The sequence below is a fragment of the Sinohyriopsis cumingii genome, unplaced genomic scaffold, assembly GCF_028554795.1.
Source record: "Sinohyriopsis cumingii isolate HCF-2022 unplaced genomic scaffold, ASM2855479v2 utg000400l, whole genome shotgun sequence".
Classification (NCBI taxonomy): Eukaryota; Metazoa; Mollusca; class Bivalvia; order Unionida; family Unionidae; genus Sinohyriopsis; species Sinohyriopsis cumingii.
In genome coordinates this window covers 1,167,553-1,188,622 of record NW_028315895.1, presented here as the reverse complement: position 1 = coordinate 1,188,622, position 21,070 = coordinate 1,167,553, and the positions used below count along the sequence as shown (strand labels likewise).

The following is a 21,070-nucleotide window of genomic DNA, read 5'->3' as shown; positions in this document are numbered from 1 at the left end:
ACATCAGGCGTGCTGCTTGCTGCTTCGCTGCTGTTGACCCTCTGGATTGTTTAGAATGTTGATGGCTAGGATCATGCGCGTTATACCGGCTGACATCTTCGGGCAGTACAAGGAACTCTCGTGAATCTCGCCCATTATACCACCAAGTCCGAGCCGACAACAATCTCATTGGTGATCCTGACCTGAAGGACCTGGTTGTATTCACTGACAACATAGGGACCTGGTTGTATTCGCCGATAACAGTATGAACCCGAGGGAAGCATCAAGCAGCCGTTCCGTCTTCGAGGCAGAGGGCAAGCTCATAAACATTATGCGGTTAAGAATTAGATTATAATAACCTACAAATAGACAATTTAAAATACTAAATTTATATGTTATCTAACATTATATGTATCTGGTATTTGCTCACTTAAACTTTTCATGGACACTAGTTTACCAATGAGCCCAAAATAAATACTTATTGGTTATCGTATCTTTGATTATTACACTTTCATCCTCCTGAAAGATGATTTTATTTTTATCACTATAGGACTGCTGAGATATGGAACCATGTTTCACATATTTTCTGCTGAATTGTGTGATCATGTGATGTCCGTTGTTAGACAAAAGATTATATTAAAGATCAGAATGAAAATTGATAAAGGCCATTCATATACCTGTCTCTTTAAACTTTGAAACGTATTTAGTACTTAACTGATTTTACTGAGATTTTAATGCCATGGTTTACATGCTATAAATGTGCCCAGTAAGGAAATCTAAATGAATGCAAGTTGAGAGTTGTTTTCTTCAATAACTTACGATACATAAGAAAATTAGATTATGTAAAGAAAATGTTTTATGCATGTTAGTTAATGAGAGAGATGTTCCATTTCTATAAATCAGCCACAATAATAGAATCAAAATGTAAACTTCTTAAATCTATAACAATTGTTAGATAATGTTTGCCTGTCATATTTGTTTCCTCGTGAATATTGCCTCTGCAGAAAGCAAAGACTAGATAAACATCATACAAAAACTTTTCAAGGATTTAAGGACAAGCCATTATTCAATACATTATTTGGGATTAAAGTGTGGTTCATTTTGCTCTAAGAGGTTAATCATTCTATTTAAGGAAATTAGACCAACGACTGTTCGACACATTACATTACATATTGCTTTGTGCGGGTTTGTACAAATTATTGCATTACAAGTTTATAATTTATATAATATTAATATTTTAGGACATAGACATGTTTATCTACAAATGTATCCGAGAGGCAGATGGATATGGAGTTCCTTCTGTAACTTTTTTGGTGCCTAACATTAGACGGAGCATGACGTTGTTTGCAAGTACCCTCATCTCCTGCGTGAAGAGATTTGCCGAAAACACTCCCTCCTCCAGCATCAAAAGAATTTACATTCGCATCGACAAGGTTAATCCAGAATTCCTAGAAATCAAACAGGTTGGATTAAATGTGCTTGTAGCAAATAAATTGCCAATGTTTCTTTTGCAAGTTTGCATCTTAAAATGAATGGGGTAGAAAGTTTTTTGTATTATCGCATTTATTGGACACACGTGGGTAAAGATTTCGAATGTAACATTTATCTTAATCTCTCTCTCTCTCTCTCTCTCTCTCTCTGTTTCTCCCTCTCTCTCTCTTTCTTTCTCTCTCTCTCTCTCTCTCTCTTTATCTCTCTCTCTCTCTCTCTCTCTCTCTCTCTCTCTCTCTCTCTCTATATATATATATATATATATATATATATATATATATATATATATAAAACAAGATAAATGTGTTTCGTGCTTTCTGTAATCCTGTCATTGTTGCCAGTCATTTTGTGAAATGTGCAGGAATATAATTTGATTTGTTATTGATTCATTCATTAGGCTGACAGGCTATTCATCTGTCTCATGATCAGGCTGATTGGACGTCAAACACATTTTAGTTTTATGTGTCATTTATCAGTTGTCTGAGATGAATGGATAACAATAAGTATAAATTATATAATTAGTAAAAGCTAGTTTCCATACCACATTGTATGCCTTTTCATCTTTGATCAGTATACTCTTTGTATATTTTTCTTGCATTGCTTTGACTCCATCGTTGCTTGATATATTTTGCCCATTCAGCTTGGTACATTACTTCCCACTGTCCAAAATATAACATGTCTCATAGTAAAATATATTTCTAACGTCAAGGTCAACGGTCAGCAATTATACAACAATTTTAGACTAAAGGATAATTGTATGCATAATAATTTGACACATGTCAGGCATATTATTTACATTGATATACATATGCCATAGTTGTTAGATATGTAAAGTGTAATAACATAACATAATGTTCTAAAATTACATCATAAGTTATTGAAAGGAACAGCGTAAAGAGTCACTAATGTATTTCAAAGTTGATCCACTACACTGCTGGATGGTTTGGTCAAATAATAGCAATATTATATGTTACGTTGCTGTTGTTGTTATTGTTGTTATGGGGTTTAGCGCCATTTTTCAGCACACGATAGGCTAAGCATGGCGGCCAGTATTAATGGTGGAGGAAGAACCAGAGGAAACCCCCAGAAAGAACCACTGACCCACGAGAAGCTACTGGCAAGCTTTCTCAGATACCCACACTGGCTGAACCTGAGACTCGATCCAGCGCAGAGGTGAGATGGCAGTGATCCCTAACGGAGAGCGCTTTAGAAAACTTATCTACTCGGGACCCCCTCTATGTTATGTGATAAAAATAATCTTGCATATCTGCTCACTTGAAATGAAATTTATGAAACTCTTTGAACAGATTAAATATTTAAATCACCTAAGTCTGCAGCGGATACAAATATTTTGATTCGTTTCATACATATCTTTGAAATGGGCACTCCTGTAAGATCGTGTATGTATCTTCAGAAAAATATGTGATGAGTGCTTTATTCATGGTCTCATTTTTAATGAATAAAGTCTAGTGTTTTTCCTCACCGGCCATTTAGCATTTGGTTGAAATTGGGAAATGTATGCATCACATCCTGCAGATGTAATTAGGATCCAACATGTATTATTCTACTTTTATGGTTGAATACTCGTATAAGTATTGCTCTAATTTTGTGCCTTATAATTCAGTACAACAGTGTATAGTTAATCTCTCTCTGTCTCGAAATTAGTTTACTCCACATTACAGTCTAATATCAGAACTCATTATTTAGATTTCACTATAGCAAGAATATGATACAAATTTACAGAATATATTAGTTATAAGCTGACATTGTGCGATGATTGCTGGTAGATACTGTTGTACTTTAATGTTTTTATGGACGCCACACTGTTATTACTCTCATATTAGGAGTATGCAGAGCTTAATAGCATTTTAATTTCAGATCTTTGAAGAAGAATGGGTCAAGAGTAGTGGAGGTAATGTAGCTTTGTCAGAAACGGCAAATCATTTAACGTATAATTTTGACTGTTTCGAAACATCCAACTAGCACGAGATATTAATCATCTTTCCCCAGCCTATGCGCTCAAGTAATAACGCATTGCGTTTAATCTATGGATAATTTATCATATATATGAAACCATTTCCTTAAATCTCTTAATTGTTTCCACTTCTAAGAACTCTCCACGAAGTCAGCGTAACACAATTTAACTTTACAAGCTGACTGTAAACGTATTTGTATCTGTCTATTGATATCTTTCTGTGGAACTCTATAACTGTCTCGTTTTAAGTTTAAACATATCATTTGTCATGTGCAGTTCATTTATCTTTATGTGCAGTTCTAACTATTTTACATGTCGTAATTTTGTCATCATTTATCATTATATGATGTGCAAGTAAGTTTATGTTCACCACAAATACCTTTATATGCCTTTGTATGCAGTGCAGATGCCTTTATATGCAATGAAATTCCTTTACATGCATTGGAAATGCCTTTTCATGTAGTGCATACTGTATGCTACACATTTCTCATTATGTGTAGTCGATTTATCATTATATGAAGTTCAAACACACAGCGCATTTGTCTTTTATATGTAGTACAAACACATTTATATGCAGTGCAGGTGTCATCATATACAATCCATTTTTCATGTTATGCCTTGCAAAATCATATATTGTGCAAACTCATTTAAATTCAGTGCAAAAAATTTAATATTACATGCATTTGTTATGTATGCAGTCAAGTTATCATATATTCAGTGCAAACAGATTTATTTGCAGTGCGTGCGTGTGTATATGTATGTAGCTTTTGATAATTTTTCAGTCATATCACTGCGAAGTGTGCTTAGTATCAGTTTACAGTGGTCTCTAACACCGGGCCATCACGCCCCAGACATGTAACTCAGTCATATTACGGTGACATCATTCTGACCTGTCCTAACACTAATCGTACAATGCTGAGGAGTCTTTGGTATAACACAGCTGGGGTTCAAACCTGCAGCCTCACACATCCGAGGCAGACGCTCTAACGCTCTAACAGTTAGTCCCAGCGGATATATATATATATATATATATATATATATATATATATATATATATATATATATATATATATATATATATATATATATATACACTCAGAGACAGAGATATGCAGTACAGTCATCTTTATATGATGTGCAATCGTCTTTATATGCAGTCAATTTAACTTTACATACAATACAAAGAATATTTAGATGCGGTGCAAACCTTAATATGCAGTGCAGTCGACTTTTTATTCAGTGACTCTTACATTATCATCAGGGAATCTTACAGACATTACCGATAAGTGCCAATCTATAACATACAGAAGAAGGACTCTTTCTTACGTTCACCGTGAAATATGTCTGCTATGCTGATGCATGCCTTAGAAGTAATCAGCACTGGAACATTGTTTAAACAGTTTTATAAGAAATGACCGATGACAGTGCCTAGATATTGTGTTCCAATTTGATTCCGATGAGAGTAGGCATCATTTTTGACAGACTACGACTACATGATAAAATAAGAAGGGCTGAAGATGCGATTCAAGATAATGCCATTATGGGAAGCCTGTCTGATACAGGTTTTATAGTTTTCATATATTAATCGGTGCATAGTTGACTTATTTCACATTTCTAGTGCCGTCTTCATGTTGTAATAGGGTGAATATATGAATAAAAAACTGAAGAAAAGAATACACCACACAATAATTTAAACAGAGAGGGTGGGGTTAACATCATTTCACAGCACAGAAATTAGGCTACATGTGACATCCAGTTATGATGTTGGAGGAAGACCCCAGGTGGATATTTTCAGTCACAGACTAAGCACATTGGCAGAACCACCGACCTTCCATCACTACTGGCAAGCGTTTCACATACAAATTGTGACGACGCGAGTTGATCTGGAATCCACAATCTGCACATGTCGAGAGGTGAGTGATCACTTATCACCATTTTGACCTCTCAGTAACAGATACCATTTGAAGAAGAGGAAATCAATGGACACTAAAAGTGTTAAATAAAACAATCCATTATCTTTTTCCCACAATAGGATTCAGATTGCAGTAGAGTGTCTGTGTTGACAGTGTTCTAAACCATGTATTGCAATATGAATCCAAAAATAACAAATATCTTTCATAGAGAACCGGTACGTTGTGTGTTTTTGGTGTTCATTTGTGCAATAGTGAAATCCAAGCTATCATTTGCTGTTTCACAGATTAAATAACATTCATTTAAGTCAAATAAAGCTTAATTTATTCAGTTATCCAAGACACATGCCGTCACCGTTTTGTCCCAAGAGAGTTTCAAGAGGATTATTTCATAATTTGTTTATTTAAATAAATGTTATTTTGCAGATTGCTATATTATTTACACCTTAGTCAATTATGTATTATTATTCTTATAATTTACCAAAGCCATAAAAAAGAAAAACATTATAGTCTTTTGCAATGTCATATATCAACATACGATTTTTGAATGCGATACCCAGCACTAGTTGCAACTATAGGAGGAGTTATTGGAAATCACTTTAAAAGATGAAACAAAGGCAATAACTTGGTCTGAAATAATATAGTGTCAGAGAAGAAGAATGTTCCAAGTGTTTCCCTGTGTAATCCTATGGCCAGGAATAACCACATTATCATTCTCAGAAGCTCACAACTGGGGAACTGGTGTTGCTGAGATTGTAGAGATTGTGGGAAGGGTTAATACCCCTGATAATAATAATAATAATAATAATAATGAGGACTTTGTATAGTGCCTAATCTTTAGAAGCTCTAAGCGCTTTACAACATTAGACAACACCTATAAGATAAGAAACATAATAAAATTATTACAAAAGAAAAAGAACATGAAATTAGAAAAACATTCAAAAAATAAAAATCATGCTGAGAAACTTTCAGTTAGGAAACATTATAAGGTCTTTAAGTTTGTTCTTGCAGTCGAACTAAGTGAGTTTTGAGAGCCTTCTTGAATGTGATCACTGTGTCTTTGTGTCTACGTTCATTCCACGTTGCTGGGCCCTGGTATGCAAAAGAACGCTGTCCATATGACTTTGTTTTCATAGTGGGAATAATGAGTATACGATTGTCAGAAGAGAGCGTTAGTATCTTGCTATTGCGTACACATGGGTGAGGTCAGATAGGTATGTTGGACTAGTATCCGACAGTGAAACGTATCACAGAGAACACATTTTGTGTTTGATTCTGGATCGAATGGATAACCAGCGTATGGTACAGAGCAGCGGGTGGGTGTGCTCTGATCGTGGTACTCTAAGTATGATCCGAGCAGCTGTGTTTTGAAGTTTCTGGAGTAGATATTGAGATGAACCAGACAGAATTGAGTTACAATAGTCCAGTCTTGAAAGTACTAATGAACACACAAGTGTTTTAGTGGCATCAACTGAAAGATATTTGCGAATTGAGCTGATGCATCTCAGATCAAGATATGCAGCCTTGCATATGTTCATAACATGTTGGTGCAATGTGAGAATACTGTCCAGAGTAACACCTAGGTTTCGTACTGATTGTGTGAATTTAATGTTGGCGTTGCAGATATTTATTTTTTGAGGTAAAGGATCAGAATGAGAAAGTCTTTGTGCTGTGGTCAGAATGGCCTCAGTTTTATCATCATTCGTCTGTAGCTTGTTACAAGTCATCCATGATTTCACATCCGAAATGCACCTCTCTACACCTTGGATGGTAGCATCAACTTCAGTGGAGTGGCTAGATTTGTATATTTGGGTGTCATCAGCGTACAATTGGTGAGACACTGGATTATGACCTATGACACTTGAGAGCGACTGAGTGTACAGAATGAAGAGAACAGGTCCAAGAACAGACCCCTGTGGAACACCACAACTTAGATAAACTGGGCTGGAGTGCATTCCCTTTGCAGATACAATTTGTATCCTGTTGACCAAGTAGGAATTGAGCCACAGTAAGGCTGTATCATGAATGCCAAATACGTGCTGGAGACGGTGAATTAATATGTCATGGTCTATTGTGTCAAATGAAGCAGACAAATCAAGGAGGGTGAGGACTGTAATCTTTCCGCTATCCAACGCAGAGAGAATGTCATTAACTACTTTTAGAAGAGTGGTTTCAGTACTGTGGCAATGGCGATATGCAGATTGTACATTGCTAAAAAGACTATTTGAATTTAGATGAGATACAAGCTGGGATAGAACAACCTTTTCTAATATTTTTGAAATGAATGGGAGACTAGAAACTGGGCGGTAGTTCTTTAAATCGTTATGGTCTAGTGTTGGTTTCTTCAGCAGAGGCTTTACAATGGCAGTTTTGAAAAATGATGGGAATTCCCCAGATGAGAGAGAGAAGTATTAGTAACATCAGTTAGTGAAGGCAATACTGGATCTAAGCACTCAAGCAGCAGTGAATACGGAATTGGATCAAGTTCACATGACTTTGGTGCACACTTCATCACGATTGTACGTACGAAATCCATAGAGACCGGTTCAGATGCTGCTAATGGTTGCCGCTCTCTATCCCAACTATATGGTGATGACGAGTGAATTGAAATTAAGGTGTTAAGCTTATCTCTAACAGCTTGTACTTTTTCACGGAAGAAATATGCAAACATGTCCGGAAGGTCAACTGGAGAGAAGATAGTTGGAAGTGGTGTTGAATTGTTCCTTGACATTAGCTTGTTAGTAATCTCGAAGAGCTCTTTGCAGCTGGAACTTTCCATGATGTTAGTAGTGTAGTTGGCTGATTTCGCTGCATGGACTATATTTGTGAATTCTTCTTAACGACTTCATAGATTTGCTTAGGAATAGTGAGTCTGGTGGAAAGCCAGAGCCTCTCAGCTTTACGGTGGTCTCTTTTAGCAGTGCGAAGCTGGTCCCTAACACTGCTATACCATGGAGAACACTTTTGAATTGATACCCTGTACTTGGTAGCTGCGGTATGTTTGCCAAGTAATGAACGCAGACAGTTATCAAGTTGTTCTGCGGTAGGAGGTAAGCAAGTTGTTAGGTTAGCTTGGATGTTGTGCATTAGTTTGGTTCTATTTATCATACGGAGGTTTCTCTTAGCAGCAGATAAAGGTGGTGGGTTAGGGACTGATACGTCAAGATGGCATATAATGCAGAGGTGATCTGATGCAAGGTCATGTTATACCAGGGAGGACCGTAGAATGTTATCATTAGGTCTGTGAAGAATCCAGTCTAAATTGTGACTATGTTTATGGGTGGGTTGGTTAAATGACTGTTTGAGTTTGAAAACATTAATAGAATCTATGAGTTTTTATGTATCTGAGTTTCCGGGACAGTCAAAATGAAAGTTGAAATATCCAAGAATAGTCAGATTGCCACCTATCGAATTTCCATAGTCCCGGAGATTCGGAAACTGTTCCAAAAATAGAGTCAGCCAGTTTGTTTGTTATACTAGGAGGAGGGCAGTATAGGCAGAAACAATGGACTGACCTTTGCTCCAGTGTGAGTGTGGTTTGGACTAGTTCAAACGATGTGTGGTCGAAATTGAATCTTGTGGTATAGTTAAGATGTTTTATCATGCAGTTCTTTGTGATGACAGCAATTCCACCTCCGCGAGAATTACGGGGGAACGACTTGATGGAATAGCCAGTGGGTGTTAGATCTGCACACTTGGGCTCATCGCCTGATGTTTTTAGCCATGTTTCTGTCACGAAAAACATGTCAGCATTTTGGTCGTTGATAAAAGTAACTATTTCTGTTCGATTTTCCGGTGCCCCTACTGACTGGGCATTGAATAATGCAATGCACAGAGGTAGTTCTTGGATAGTTGACATAAAAGTTGACGAATTAATTGGGATTTGAATTAGGTTATCTAAATTAACGGTCGAAATTTTTTATAAATGGTTGTGCCGAAATAAGTGAGATAACTGGAATTCTTCTTCCTGTTCTACCCCGGCCAGCTTTGAAACAACGTTTCTTTTTTTCGCTTCTGTTTACATTTAGGTAATGATGAATGTAGTCCCAGTTCTTTTAGTCTGGAGCACAATGTAGTGTGGAGAGCCAAGGAGTGAACAATTAAAGCAATTAATGAGGGTCCATCGTAGCATAAACGGGTTGACTGGCGAGTATCACATGATGGCGGTGATACACAAACGAATGAATGTCAACAAAATGTTGGTCTTTATATATTTCCTTGTATTCTGAGGAATATTTTTGCTGCTCAATTTAAATATGACAGATTATATTTGTTTACAAATTATAACTCTTATCATTAATAGTTTTCATTACACATTTGAACAGGTGTACTGTTATTTCCGTTAAAACGACTCGATATTAGCCATATGAAAATTTTAAAAAATTGGAGGAATTGATCATTCAGCAACTACATTTTTTTAATAAAGAATATTAGGCATTAAAAGCTTCAATGTTTACTGAAACATGCTTGAAAATATTTAACCATTCTATAGATACTTTTCAAAGAACCATCAGCATAATTTTGATCTTAAAATTAACACAATTTTTAGTTTTCATTTATTACAGATATAAATCATAGCCAGTAGGTTGGTATGTTGCATTGCAATTACAGGTCCATACACAACATGGCCCATCAATTGCATGTCAACCTATCCCTCAATGGTACCCATAGGCTATGTTTGTAATGTGTAGTAAACAAACAAAGTAATTAAGAGTTAGCGCGTAAGAATTACCTTTTTAGTTTCTAATTATGATAGCTAAAAAAAATTAAAGGAAGAGTGTAATGAAAAGTATTATAAGGTCTAACTTAGGATGACCACAGAATTTCAAGTACAAATTCCCTGATCTTTCCCTGATTTATATGGACTGAAATACTGTTTCCCTGGTTAAAATGTCCGGGACGTACAGCCTCCATCGATATTTTGTAACCGCACCATCTCCACCAGTAAAGACAAGTACATCCTTATTATAATACACCAATTGTTTTTCTTCAGATTGTAACATTAACAGTCAATAAAACACATTACATATAATAAAAACAATTAAAAACCAATCAACTGGTTACTGTTTTAAGTAATGTAACACAAAGTGTGCCTTTTACTTACTAAGTATATGAAAAATATAATACTTAAAATTAGTTGAAAATTTATTTACTGGAAGGAAAAACGCTTTCTAGACTTTATATAAATGTTTTTACTTAACTTGTAAACAAATTGTTTTGATTGCTTTGATTTTACATATGTGAACTATTGCCTTGCTGGAAAGATACACAAATCACTATTGTACAAGTTCGTGTAAGCAAGAGCTATCATTAACAGATGGTTGATAGCATAACATACTGAGAAGAGAAAAAAGATATTTTCATAGAACAACAGTTTTGTCAAATGTAATACCGGTATTCAAAGTCACGTTGTTAACTCTTAACTTTACACAGCTCTTATCTCAACTTATATTTAGTTCCTCAACTTACTTGGCCAGGTTTGCTATTTCTGTGCTCATGATGTTAGTTGCTTTACAATTATATTACACCAATTTTGACAAAATTAGTCTATATTGTTTTCTTAATATGTAATGATGTGAGTCTAAACCAGTATTTAAACATAAACCTTACATAGCCGCCTTCTGGGGTAATGGTTGCTCATTTCTATTTTGAATTCTTATGCAACTTTTGCACCATGAATTTAATCCATAAAATATTTTTGCTCATAATATGAACATGCAATTTCAGCAGCGCTTGACTTGCATTATCTTGCACCAGAAAGAACCAGTAGTTTTTGTACCATAATAAATAATAAAGTAAATATATCGTGGCTTAATTCTAATGTAATTTTAATTTATATGAAATCTAGGACATTACTTTATTTGTTGCTGTGATAAAATACCCTGATTTTCTCACCATTTTAAATCCCATGTATTTTTCTAGGCAAGGTTCTTCTTTACCATTTTCCACAGAATTCCAGTCAATGTGGCCACCCTGTTTAAATTGTTGAGAGGGTGCAGTCCTTCCACTGAATCTTTGTCTGTTTTCTGTTCAAGTTTTTGTTATATATGTATCCACAGGTAATGTGTAATACAAAGGAAAAGATGTTTTAATAGTCCACCATCAATACTGTAATCTGCATTCTATCTTAAAAAAGAAGACAATGACATTTTTATATCACATTTTTATTCTCCATTGATTCCGTTCTGTTTGAAGGTGTCTTCATCGCAGAGAGGTCAGTCATCACTCGCCTCTCACCGCTACAGGTTCAGGATTCAAGATCTACTTATGTTGTTACAACTTGTATGTCAAACTCGTGCCTGAAGCATGCAGAACATTGGTGGCTCTACCGATGTGTTTCTTTGTGATTGAAGAAAATGCACCTGGGTCTTCTTCCACCATTATAACTATCTTTTCTATATAGCCTGATTAATGTGTTGAGAAATGATGTTGACTCTACACTTTCTGTTTAAATAATTGTATGGAACATGATATTTATCATTGTATTATCACATGTCCGCCTTTTAGTCATGATGAGGAGGGCCCATCACATGTTGACTAAATTGACTCTGTACTGATTAATATATAACAAAAGATAAACACCTGCAATATATAGGTCACATAATGGCAATATCTGGAGTCTCATTTTTTGCTGATTTGGTCCTTCTCATTTGATTGTTTATTCGTAAACCAATGGTGTCACCTCCCATTTGAATGAAATAAGGATCAGACACCATCTCAGTGGCACTTTCATCGAGCCTTTCTGAAAAATATAACTGGAACAACATTCCAAGGACAATTTGTTTTAAGATACGCCTCATCATGGCAGACGACATCTTTGACGGTGAATTCTGAATGTTTTATTTTGTCACTTACTGATAATATCCGTGAGATTCCCATTGTAGCTTTCCTCGTTATGATAATGTAAAAAGCATATAGTATCAAATGCATTGCATATAAAGGCATTTGCATTACGTATAATGACTGCATATAATAACATCATCAATGTGTATAAGGTGTTTCACTGTATATAAAGACGTTTGGATTGCTTATAATGGTGTTTGTACTGCATATAATGATACATGGATTGCATATAATTACAAAAACACTGCATATAGAGGTGCTTGCACTTTATATAAAAATAATGAGCTGCATATCCTTACAATAAACAACACAAGAGAATCATGACATTCCATATCCTTGTGTCTACCGATTGACCCATGTCTTTAAAATTAATATTTCTAATGACTTGGCAAGGTATCGTATAGTTATTTACATTTCCATTACAGTAAAAATTTAAGTTTAAATACAATGCTATGTTTTATGTCTCATTATATGTAATGGATGATGTGCATTCAGAATTATTCCTGAAATATTAATTCGTTATTGCATTCCCCATTCTCTAATTAAGTTTTTTTCATATATGCACAAACGAATTATGCTCATTATTAGTAAAAGCTGTTAAGGTTTCCAATTAGAACAGGTTTATGTGCAGATCTATTCAATTTCAGAAGAAAATCCCAAACAACAAATCGATGAACCACAGGAGAAACAAGAAGGTATCTGATATTTTGCATTTTCCATTTGTTGTCTTGTTTAAAATGTAGGTAGTTTTATTAATGACATCTGAAGTCTGTTTAGTTTGTTACTTAAATAAAACCAAAGCCAAAGAACTTGCTCATAACGTAAGAATATATTTGGACTCTTATCACTTTATACTTTGCGTGTGAGTGTGTATGTGTGTGATGTGGATTTGTAATGTCGTTTTAACAATTTTATGTTATATCCCTATGACGTCTATAGTGTGACAGATTACAGCTGTGTCTAGTACTGGGGTATCATGCAAAAGGCATGCAACATCATGTACCACCAGCCACATTATCCTGGCACCAGGCCGACCAATCCTAAAACTCTCCTGTTAGTGCTGAACACCTAACTAGGCAGATGTTAGTAGCATTTTTATAAGTCTTTTGGATAACTCGGCCGGGGTTCGATACCGGGATCTCCTGCATCCGAGGCAGGCGCTCTAACCACTTTGGTCATAGGAGGTGTAATTCATATTTTGCTTTTGCATCCTTGGCCAAATGTAATTTAGAATAAAGGAAAGGGACAAACACATCATAGGGCATAGAAAAAGGATACAAAAGAGATTAAGCAACAATATAAAACAGATGATTATATTAGTACGAGGCTTTATCTCTAAGCAATCTACAGACTATGGTTAATAAACAATCTACAGGCTATGGTCAATAAACAATCTACAGGCTATGGTCAATAAACAATCTACAGGCTATGGTCAGTAAACAGTCTACAGGCTATGGTCAATAAACAATCTACAGGCTATGGTCAATAAACAATCTACAGGCTATGGTCAATAAACAATATACAGGCTATGGTCAATAAACAATCTACAGGCTATGGTCAATAAACAATCTACAGGCTATGGTCAATAAACAGTCTACAGGCTATGGTCAATAAACATTCTACAGACTATGGTCAATAAACAATCTACAGGCTATGGTCAATAAACAATCTACAGGCTATGGTCAATAAACATTCTACAGACTATGGTCAATAAACAATCTACAGGCTATGGTCAATAAACAATCTACAGGCAATGGTCAGTAAACAATCTACAGGCTATGGTCAATAAACAATCTACAGGCAATGGTCAGTAAACAGTCTACAGGCTATGGTCAATAAACAATCTACAAGCAATGGTCAATAAACAATATACAGGCAATGGTCAATAAGCAATCTACAGGCTATGGTCAATAAACAATATACAGGTTATGGTCAATGTACAATCTACAGACTATGGCCAATAAACGGTCTACAGGCTATGGTCAGTAAACAATCTACAGGCTATGGTCAATAATTGTCCAGATATTATTCCCAGTGGTACATATCAAGCTATCAGTTACTAATAGCTTTTAATTAAATTAAAAATGAGGATTAGTTGGAGACCTTTTAAACTAAACTTTATCTTCAAATGCAATACCAAATCAACCTGACCAATGAAAACAAATCTACTTTATAATCCAACCTTTCACCATCGATTGCTGTCGACAAATGCTCGAAATGTATAGGTGACTATACTATACATACTAGGTGAATACATGTCACATACAAATTCGATGTTGACTTAGCTAACAGATCTTACATAAATACAAAACAATTATTCTACATTTAAATGTCAAGAAGAAATGCAACTGAATGCATGCTATTATTAAAAAACAATCATTTCTTCAATGTAAAGAGCGTGTAAGGAATATATCACGTTTGCCTCAAGCGTCATCCACATATACACTGCAATGTTATGTTTGTCTGGAAGCAATATAGCTGTGCACTCAGTGTGTTTGGGTAAATTGCATAAATTATGTTTATGGTTTTTTTTGTGGAAACCTTGTTTTATGATTCTGTTTTCAAATGTGCTAGAAGTTTTGCTCTAGCATATGAGAAACATGCTCGTTTTCATTGGGTTTGTACATATAAAAATATGGTGATGATCATGTAAAGTATTGATGACAGTATAAAGTTCTGCCATTTTTACATATTTTTGTATGTCTTTCTTTATGCAAGGTCGTTTTCTATATCTTTATTATGAAAGAATGTTCAGAAGTCACATATTTTAATAATTGGCATATATTAAATTATCTTTCTAAGCCATGATCGAGAAGGAGACTTCTAAGCAAAAGTCCTTGGTCTTATCTTTCTCTCAAACTGTTAAATGTCTACACATATTATATACTGTCTGTAATTACATAAGACAGTGAGTCCAGGGCACCTCAACCTTTCCACTGTCACATCTTGTTAGGGGGAATTATCACAAATATTAGAAATTTAAACACAAGAAAAACAGATAAAGAACAAAACTTTGTTGTGTTTTATTTTCAGAGTTATTTAACATTTTTGCTTTGCACACGAGACTCACTTTGGTTGTAACTGGATTTAAAAGTATTGAACTATGATGTGATGCTGTCATGCACCACTTGTTTATACCTTTCATAATAGTACATATGATGGATCATTTAATAAGAGAAATTATCTGACATAAGCAACATGTAATCAAATCATTTAATGTATATAAACTGGAATCTTCCATTCTCTGCATCACACTAATTACGTCTGCGTACTTATCCAGTTTATACTTATTATCTAAGTAAAATATTTCTTATTTAATATGTGCAATATCTCATTTGATCTGCTGATCCTTGTATTTGTCTCAAATATTTTTTACATGTTAGTAATTTTCATACGATCGTAGCATAAACATTATCTTTGATACCTTATATTTCTTGATCAGTTGGAACCTTTTCATATGAAACATGCAATTTAGCTTTACACATTGATGTAAATCACAGGTAAATTCCACCTTATATGTCCTTCAAATAGCCCGCAAGAACCAGTTGATAAATCTTATTTCTACCAATGCTGTAGCAAATTATAACAGCTGTTCCAGTATTAGTATATGTGTCCATATCTACTTAGTTCCTTTGAGCAGTGTTGCAATCAAGCCATTTTGTTTTCTTCATGCATATGTAAATATGCATTTAGCTGGTCCTCAACATTTCATCTGAATACATGCCTCAAATTGATATATGATAAGTTCGTACCTTCCTCAAAGTGACACATAAGTTCATACCTGCCTCAAAGTGATATATGATAAGTTCGTACCTGCCTCAAAGTGATATACAATATGTTCATACCTGCCTCAAAGTGATATACAATATGTTCATACCTGCCTAAAAATTGATATACAATATGCTCATACCTGCCTCAAAGTGATATATGATAAGTTCGTACCTGCCTCAAAGTGATATACAATACGTTCATACCTGCCTCAAAGTGATATACAATATGTTCATACTGCCTCAAAGTGATATACAATATGTTCGTACCTGCCTCAAAATTGATATACAATATGTTCGTACCTGCCTCAAAGTGATATATCATAAGTTCGTACCTGCCTCAAAGTGAAACATGAATTGTTCGTATCGGCCTCAAATTGACATACAATATGTTCATACCTGCCTCAAATTGATATATGATAAGTTCATAAGCTACATATGTGATCTGAATGAAACAATTTCTTATTTTTTAAAAAACAAATCCACATTCCGTGCTTAGGTTTAAGAACCCATGTCACTTATGTGAAACTGAATAAAATATGAAATTTTAGATATCTCCATTTCATGCAGACTTTTGACATCATTAATATTATATATTGGCACAAGTGATGTACAATTAAATTAATTTCTAAAGAGAATGGTGACTATCCTAAGCTCAATTTATATCTAATGGTTTCAAGCCACTGAATTTAAATCCATGGAATACATAGTTTTGGGGAATAATTGATGCTTATATTATATGTTTCATTGTTTTCAGTTTTCCTTTCTCATACAATGGTTGAGATGTTTATCAGTTCTATGACTAAGTGCAACTAATTTGGTCACTTGATTTTAAATCATACAGCCATCATATGCCCATCACTGATTCATTTTAAGCCATTTTAATTGGGATGAATTTGTTATGAAGATACATCCTTACTTCATCTTGTTTGTTTGTTCCTATACAATTACAGTGGTGTCAGGAGTGGTTGATTTCATGTTACATGCAAAGGGTCACAATTCCAGTACAGATGCACATTTATGCTAGATGGGTTAATTGCTGAATTTTAGGCACAAAATGAACAAATTGCTGCCCATATTCTCTACGCTCTGTTTTTAATCATTTATAGAAGTTTTCATCGTGAGTATTTTGGAGACAATCCTTTCATGCTGCACTTTCCTCATCATTACAGTAGTATAAGTGATGATTTTGTTCATGTTACATTTATGGAATAACTTCAATTTTGTTCTGTTCTGGTTTTTTGTGAATTTACAGTTCTCATGTTTTGCAGAGCTTTATTTGTTGTAGAGATAGAGGGGTGTAAGACTGTAAAACATTAAACACAGAAGGATCAGCTTTGGGGTGAAAATAGCTTTAGTGATTAAACGGCTCGTTTATTGTTGAAATTTATTACTGTTATAATAATCTGTGTTCTCAGTGGTAGAAACATAACACAAAATGGAACACCCATGCCTGGATATCATAAACAATGTTCATTTTATACTAGGTCTAGTTAAGTTCAGTGTTTTAAATAAAATGACTTATTTAACCTGTAACATTGAAAAAGGAGATACTGTTATGACTAAGGTCGAGTTAGACTATATAGATGCTGGTCAAAAATCCTATATTTTGGCCATCATAATTGATATTCAAAAGGATGAAATTTGTCCCCATCTCCACGTAATAACGACATTTAAGGTCATTTAATTAAACTTTGTGCCAAGCTGTTGGACTGGTTCTAAACCTTTGTGTACACACTCGTTCTTCTTTCAGTGTATAACTGTATGAAATGATTTACATTCAATAAAAATTAAATATTACATAAAACAGATTTAATCATATAAAAGCCAAAGAAGATTCTTGATTCATTTGATAATGTCAGTTTCTTTTTACCTTAATGCATATATTCCTCTATTCAGGTAAACAGGGTTATCCTTCTGAGGATATCTTGTTGAAAAAGACCATGACCTACTCGAAGCTTGCTGAAAAGTCCAAAGAGAGCTCAAAATATCTTCCTCAAGAAGATGTGGTTTGTATTATTTGGACAATACTTTATGTGTTTGCTGTTACATTATTTTAAAATTAATAATATTATACCATATTATATCATTTCCTTTGTCTATGAACTAATTCGCTTCAGTACATTTTATTATTAGCTTAGTTTGTTCAGATACTTCTCAAATATTGAAAATCTGTATATTTAGGATATTTCTGAGAATTTAGGTCGTAAAAGTATCATAAACATGGCAACGTGCCAAAAACATTATCATATATCTGTTAAAGGATACGCTTTCTTTCATAATGATACATTTATATAACATTCAACAACACTTCTATTTGCCAAAATACATAGCCATATCGATGGACATTATATAGACTCCAATGTATTTTTCTATTACCTTTACATGTTAATAATATAACTGTAATATCTTGAAGCCCGCGTAATAATACCCATATAATTATCTCTATATGTAATGGAATAGCTTCATTTGAAAAGTCCTCACTGTTGTACCCATGGAGTCACTTGGACTCTTTGCTCCTTGGGAATTTATGGTGCCTATTTCATTGAATTTATTTAATAAACCTGAATAAACGATACAACTCACTATATAAGATTCATGGTGACCTTGATTAGCTGCTGCGATTGGCTTATTTATTCAAGCGAGATGAAAACTGAGCGTGTACCAAAGGGAACTAATAATACCAGAATTCATTTAAGTAGATACAAATGAACATTTTACCGCTGAACATGACCATTTTGTCGTTAATGTTCAAGACAATATAATTACAAGAGGCTTTCATAATACTAACTAAATATATTAATCCGAGTGCTAATGATTTATGCTTGATTAAATATGGCAGTTTAATATGTAAAATTACCTTCGAAGGCAGGTCTCATTCATAGTCTGCTTAAATAATTTGTGAGGAGACATCCAACATTTACACATATAACCAAAGATATTTTTGTCCAGGTCGCTTTCATTCATTCTAAATGATTGCTTGTTCCCATGCACGCAAATATAAACAAACTGGCGTATCAGAACAGATGAACAAGTCGGACATGAATAAATCAACATCTCTTACAGTCTATATCAAACAGAGGTTCTGCAATCAAATTTAAACAACTTTGATCCGTGATGATTATAATAGATGAAACTGCTATATTAGAATATGTAGTATAATCACAAAAAGTGTAATTGTATACAAAACATGAAAGAAGCACTGGAGAAGACCAATATTCGTTGCTCATCTCAGAGAGAGACGGGAATGGGGATAGATGCTGATTAGTGCAAAACCACCTGATTGAATGAAAACTGACCTCTATGCCAGCACCTATCCAACGAAAATAACGATAAAAGAAGTGCATTTGGTATTAGTGCAAGATCCACTACATTTTATTCCTATGTAAACATAATTTATGAAAATGTATTAAAGTTTAAGTTATTGTGTGATTATAAGTTAAAATATTTACAAATTTCCTCTTAGGTACCCCAGAAAAACCTTCCAGAAATTATTGTCATAGACACATGAACCTTAACTGTTAATCTTGAAACGATAACACAAATGTACTTTTGCACTAAAAATGACATAAAAACTGGGCATTTGCTCTTAACATCCCATTAATTTCAATATTGATTAAAATATAACATTGGTGAAAAAAAAAACATACTTAGAATATGTCAGAAGGGATGTAATAATAGCACACACATACTAACACATGCCAACAAATATATTTACCCTCGCCCAAAGACATTAACGTCTCAGTCTTCCTTAATAAGACTGTCCACATCCCGGCTAAGAATTTAAAGTTGCTACAACATTGAACTAAGGTTGGGGTAACATTGTTAGATAATGTTGTGGGAACGTGATTTGGTGAACTTGCTAACATGTGCTACAACGTTGTTGCTGAACGTCACAAAGTAACATTCCTACAACATTCTGACAACAGTCTACCTATATTGAGAGTGAAGAATGAAAGCTGGATCTGTTTCTGAAACCCATATGCCCCACCACTGGCAACAAAGTCCAAAAGGTCAATCAAACATTATAATAATTTCAACATTACTATCCATCTCAAAGCAGTAGAGATAGCAAGATTTTCAAGGAGGCTGCCATTGTCACCATATTGGATGATAGATCTGCAAAATGTTTATTTGGAACAAACTAAACATCACCAGTAATTTGGCCATAATACAATGAGTAAATATACAATGCAAGGGCACTCGAGTGCAAAAATCACGCAACCATTGTGCTAATTTGAGAACTTGAAAGGTAGTGATGCATGATAATTTCTACAGTAAGTTCAAATTCACACACAAATGGTAAGGATGCTTATTTAAGAAGAAACAAGTGGGTACGAGAAAAGAAAACAATTCAACATATATTTTACCATCACTTTATTTTGTGTTGATTTTCTGGATTTGTTTAGGTTCAGAAATCAAATTCAGTGTCCTCCACATCAAGTCAATATGTGTCTTCTGCTCCTGCAAATTGAAAAGTAATTTTAATATTTGAACGCCGTCATATCGTCTCAGCATGGCTTACATATTTAGAAGTCAAGTTAATTAGTGTAATCAAGCTGGAAAAAGTTTGTAACGAGGCTAATTTAACGTCTACTTTAAAATCTATGATTAGTTTAAACTTATTCGTCATTATTATCAATTTGGAATATAGAAGAAATTTAACAAAGAATAACGACAGGGCTTGCACAAATAATGCGCAACCATTTACACATTTTGTTCAATATTCCACGCACTTCGATAGAACTTTGTATATATCCCGCAATCATGCATTTTGACCCATACCCATAACAATCCCCACCTAAGCAATTTCTTCTAGCCCTAAATTGTCCATGTTATAATTTAGCAATTCACCGTATAGTTGATATATATTATTTATGATTGCTGTGTTTATTGATTACCAAAACCTCATATACATAATTATCACTGAAACAATACCAGTATTACATTGTTTACAATCAGCATCATAATAATAATAGAAAATAATATCAAAATTATATGGTTCATTCATGTCTGTAATTATCAAAATTTAATTACCTTTTAATGTGCATTTCTTATTTTACATCTATGCATATCAGCACGTGTCCTTCTGTCCAAAAATTAAT

The 21,070-nt window shown here is 34.3% G+C and overlaps 1 protein-coding gene across 2 annotated transcripts in view; it reads left to right on the top strand.

The window, feature by feature from the left end:
• The window catches only part of LOC149774191 (uncharacterized), a 243,074-nt gene that overhangs the window by 216,912 nt on the left and 5,092 nt on the right, over positions 1 to 21,070 (top strand). Inside the window, exons 34-37 of one of the 2 annotated variants that reach the window (XM_089945702.1) lie at positions 1,221 to 1,442; positions 3,349 to 3,382; positions 12,846 to 12,893; positions 17,865 to 17,974. In XM_089945702.1, the coding sequence (XP_089801828.1) occupies positions 1,221 to 1,442; positions 3,349 to 3,382; positions 12,846 to 12,893; positions 17,865 to 17,974 (414 nt within the window). Of the gene's footprint in view, positions 1 to 1,220; positions 1,443 to 3,348; positions 3,383 to 12,845; positions 12,894 to 17,864; positions 17,975 to 21,070 lie in introns of those variants that run through there. The other variant, XM_089945703.1, reaches the window with a different exon arrangement.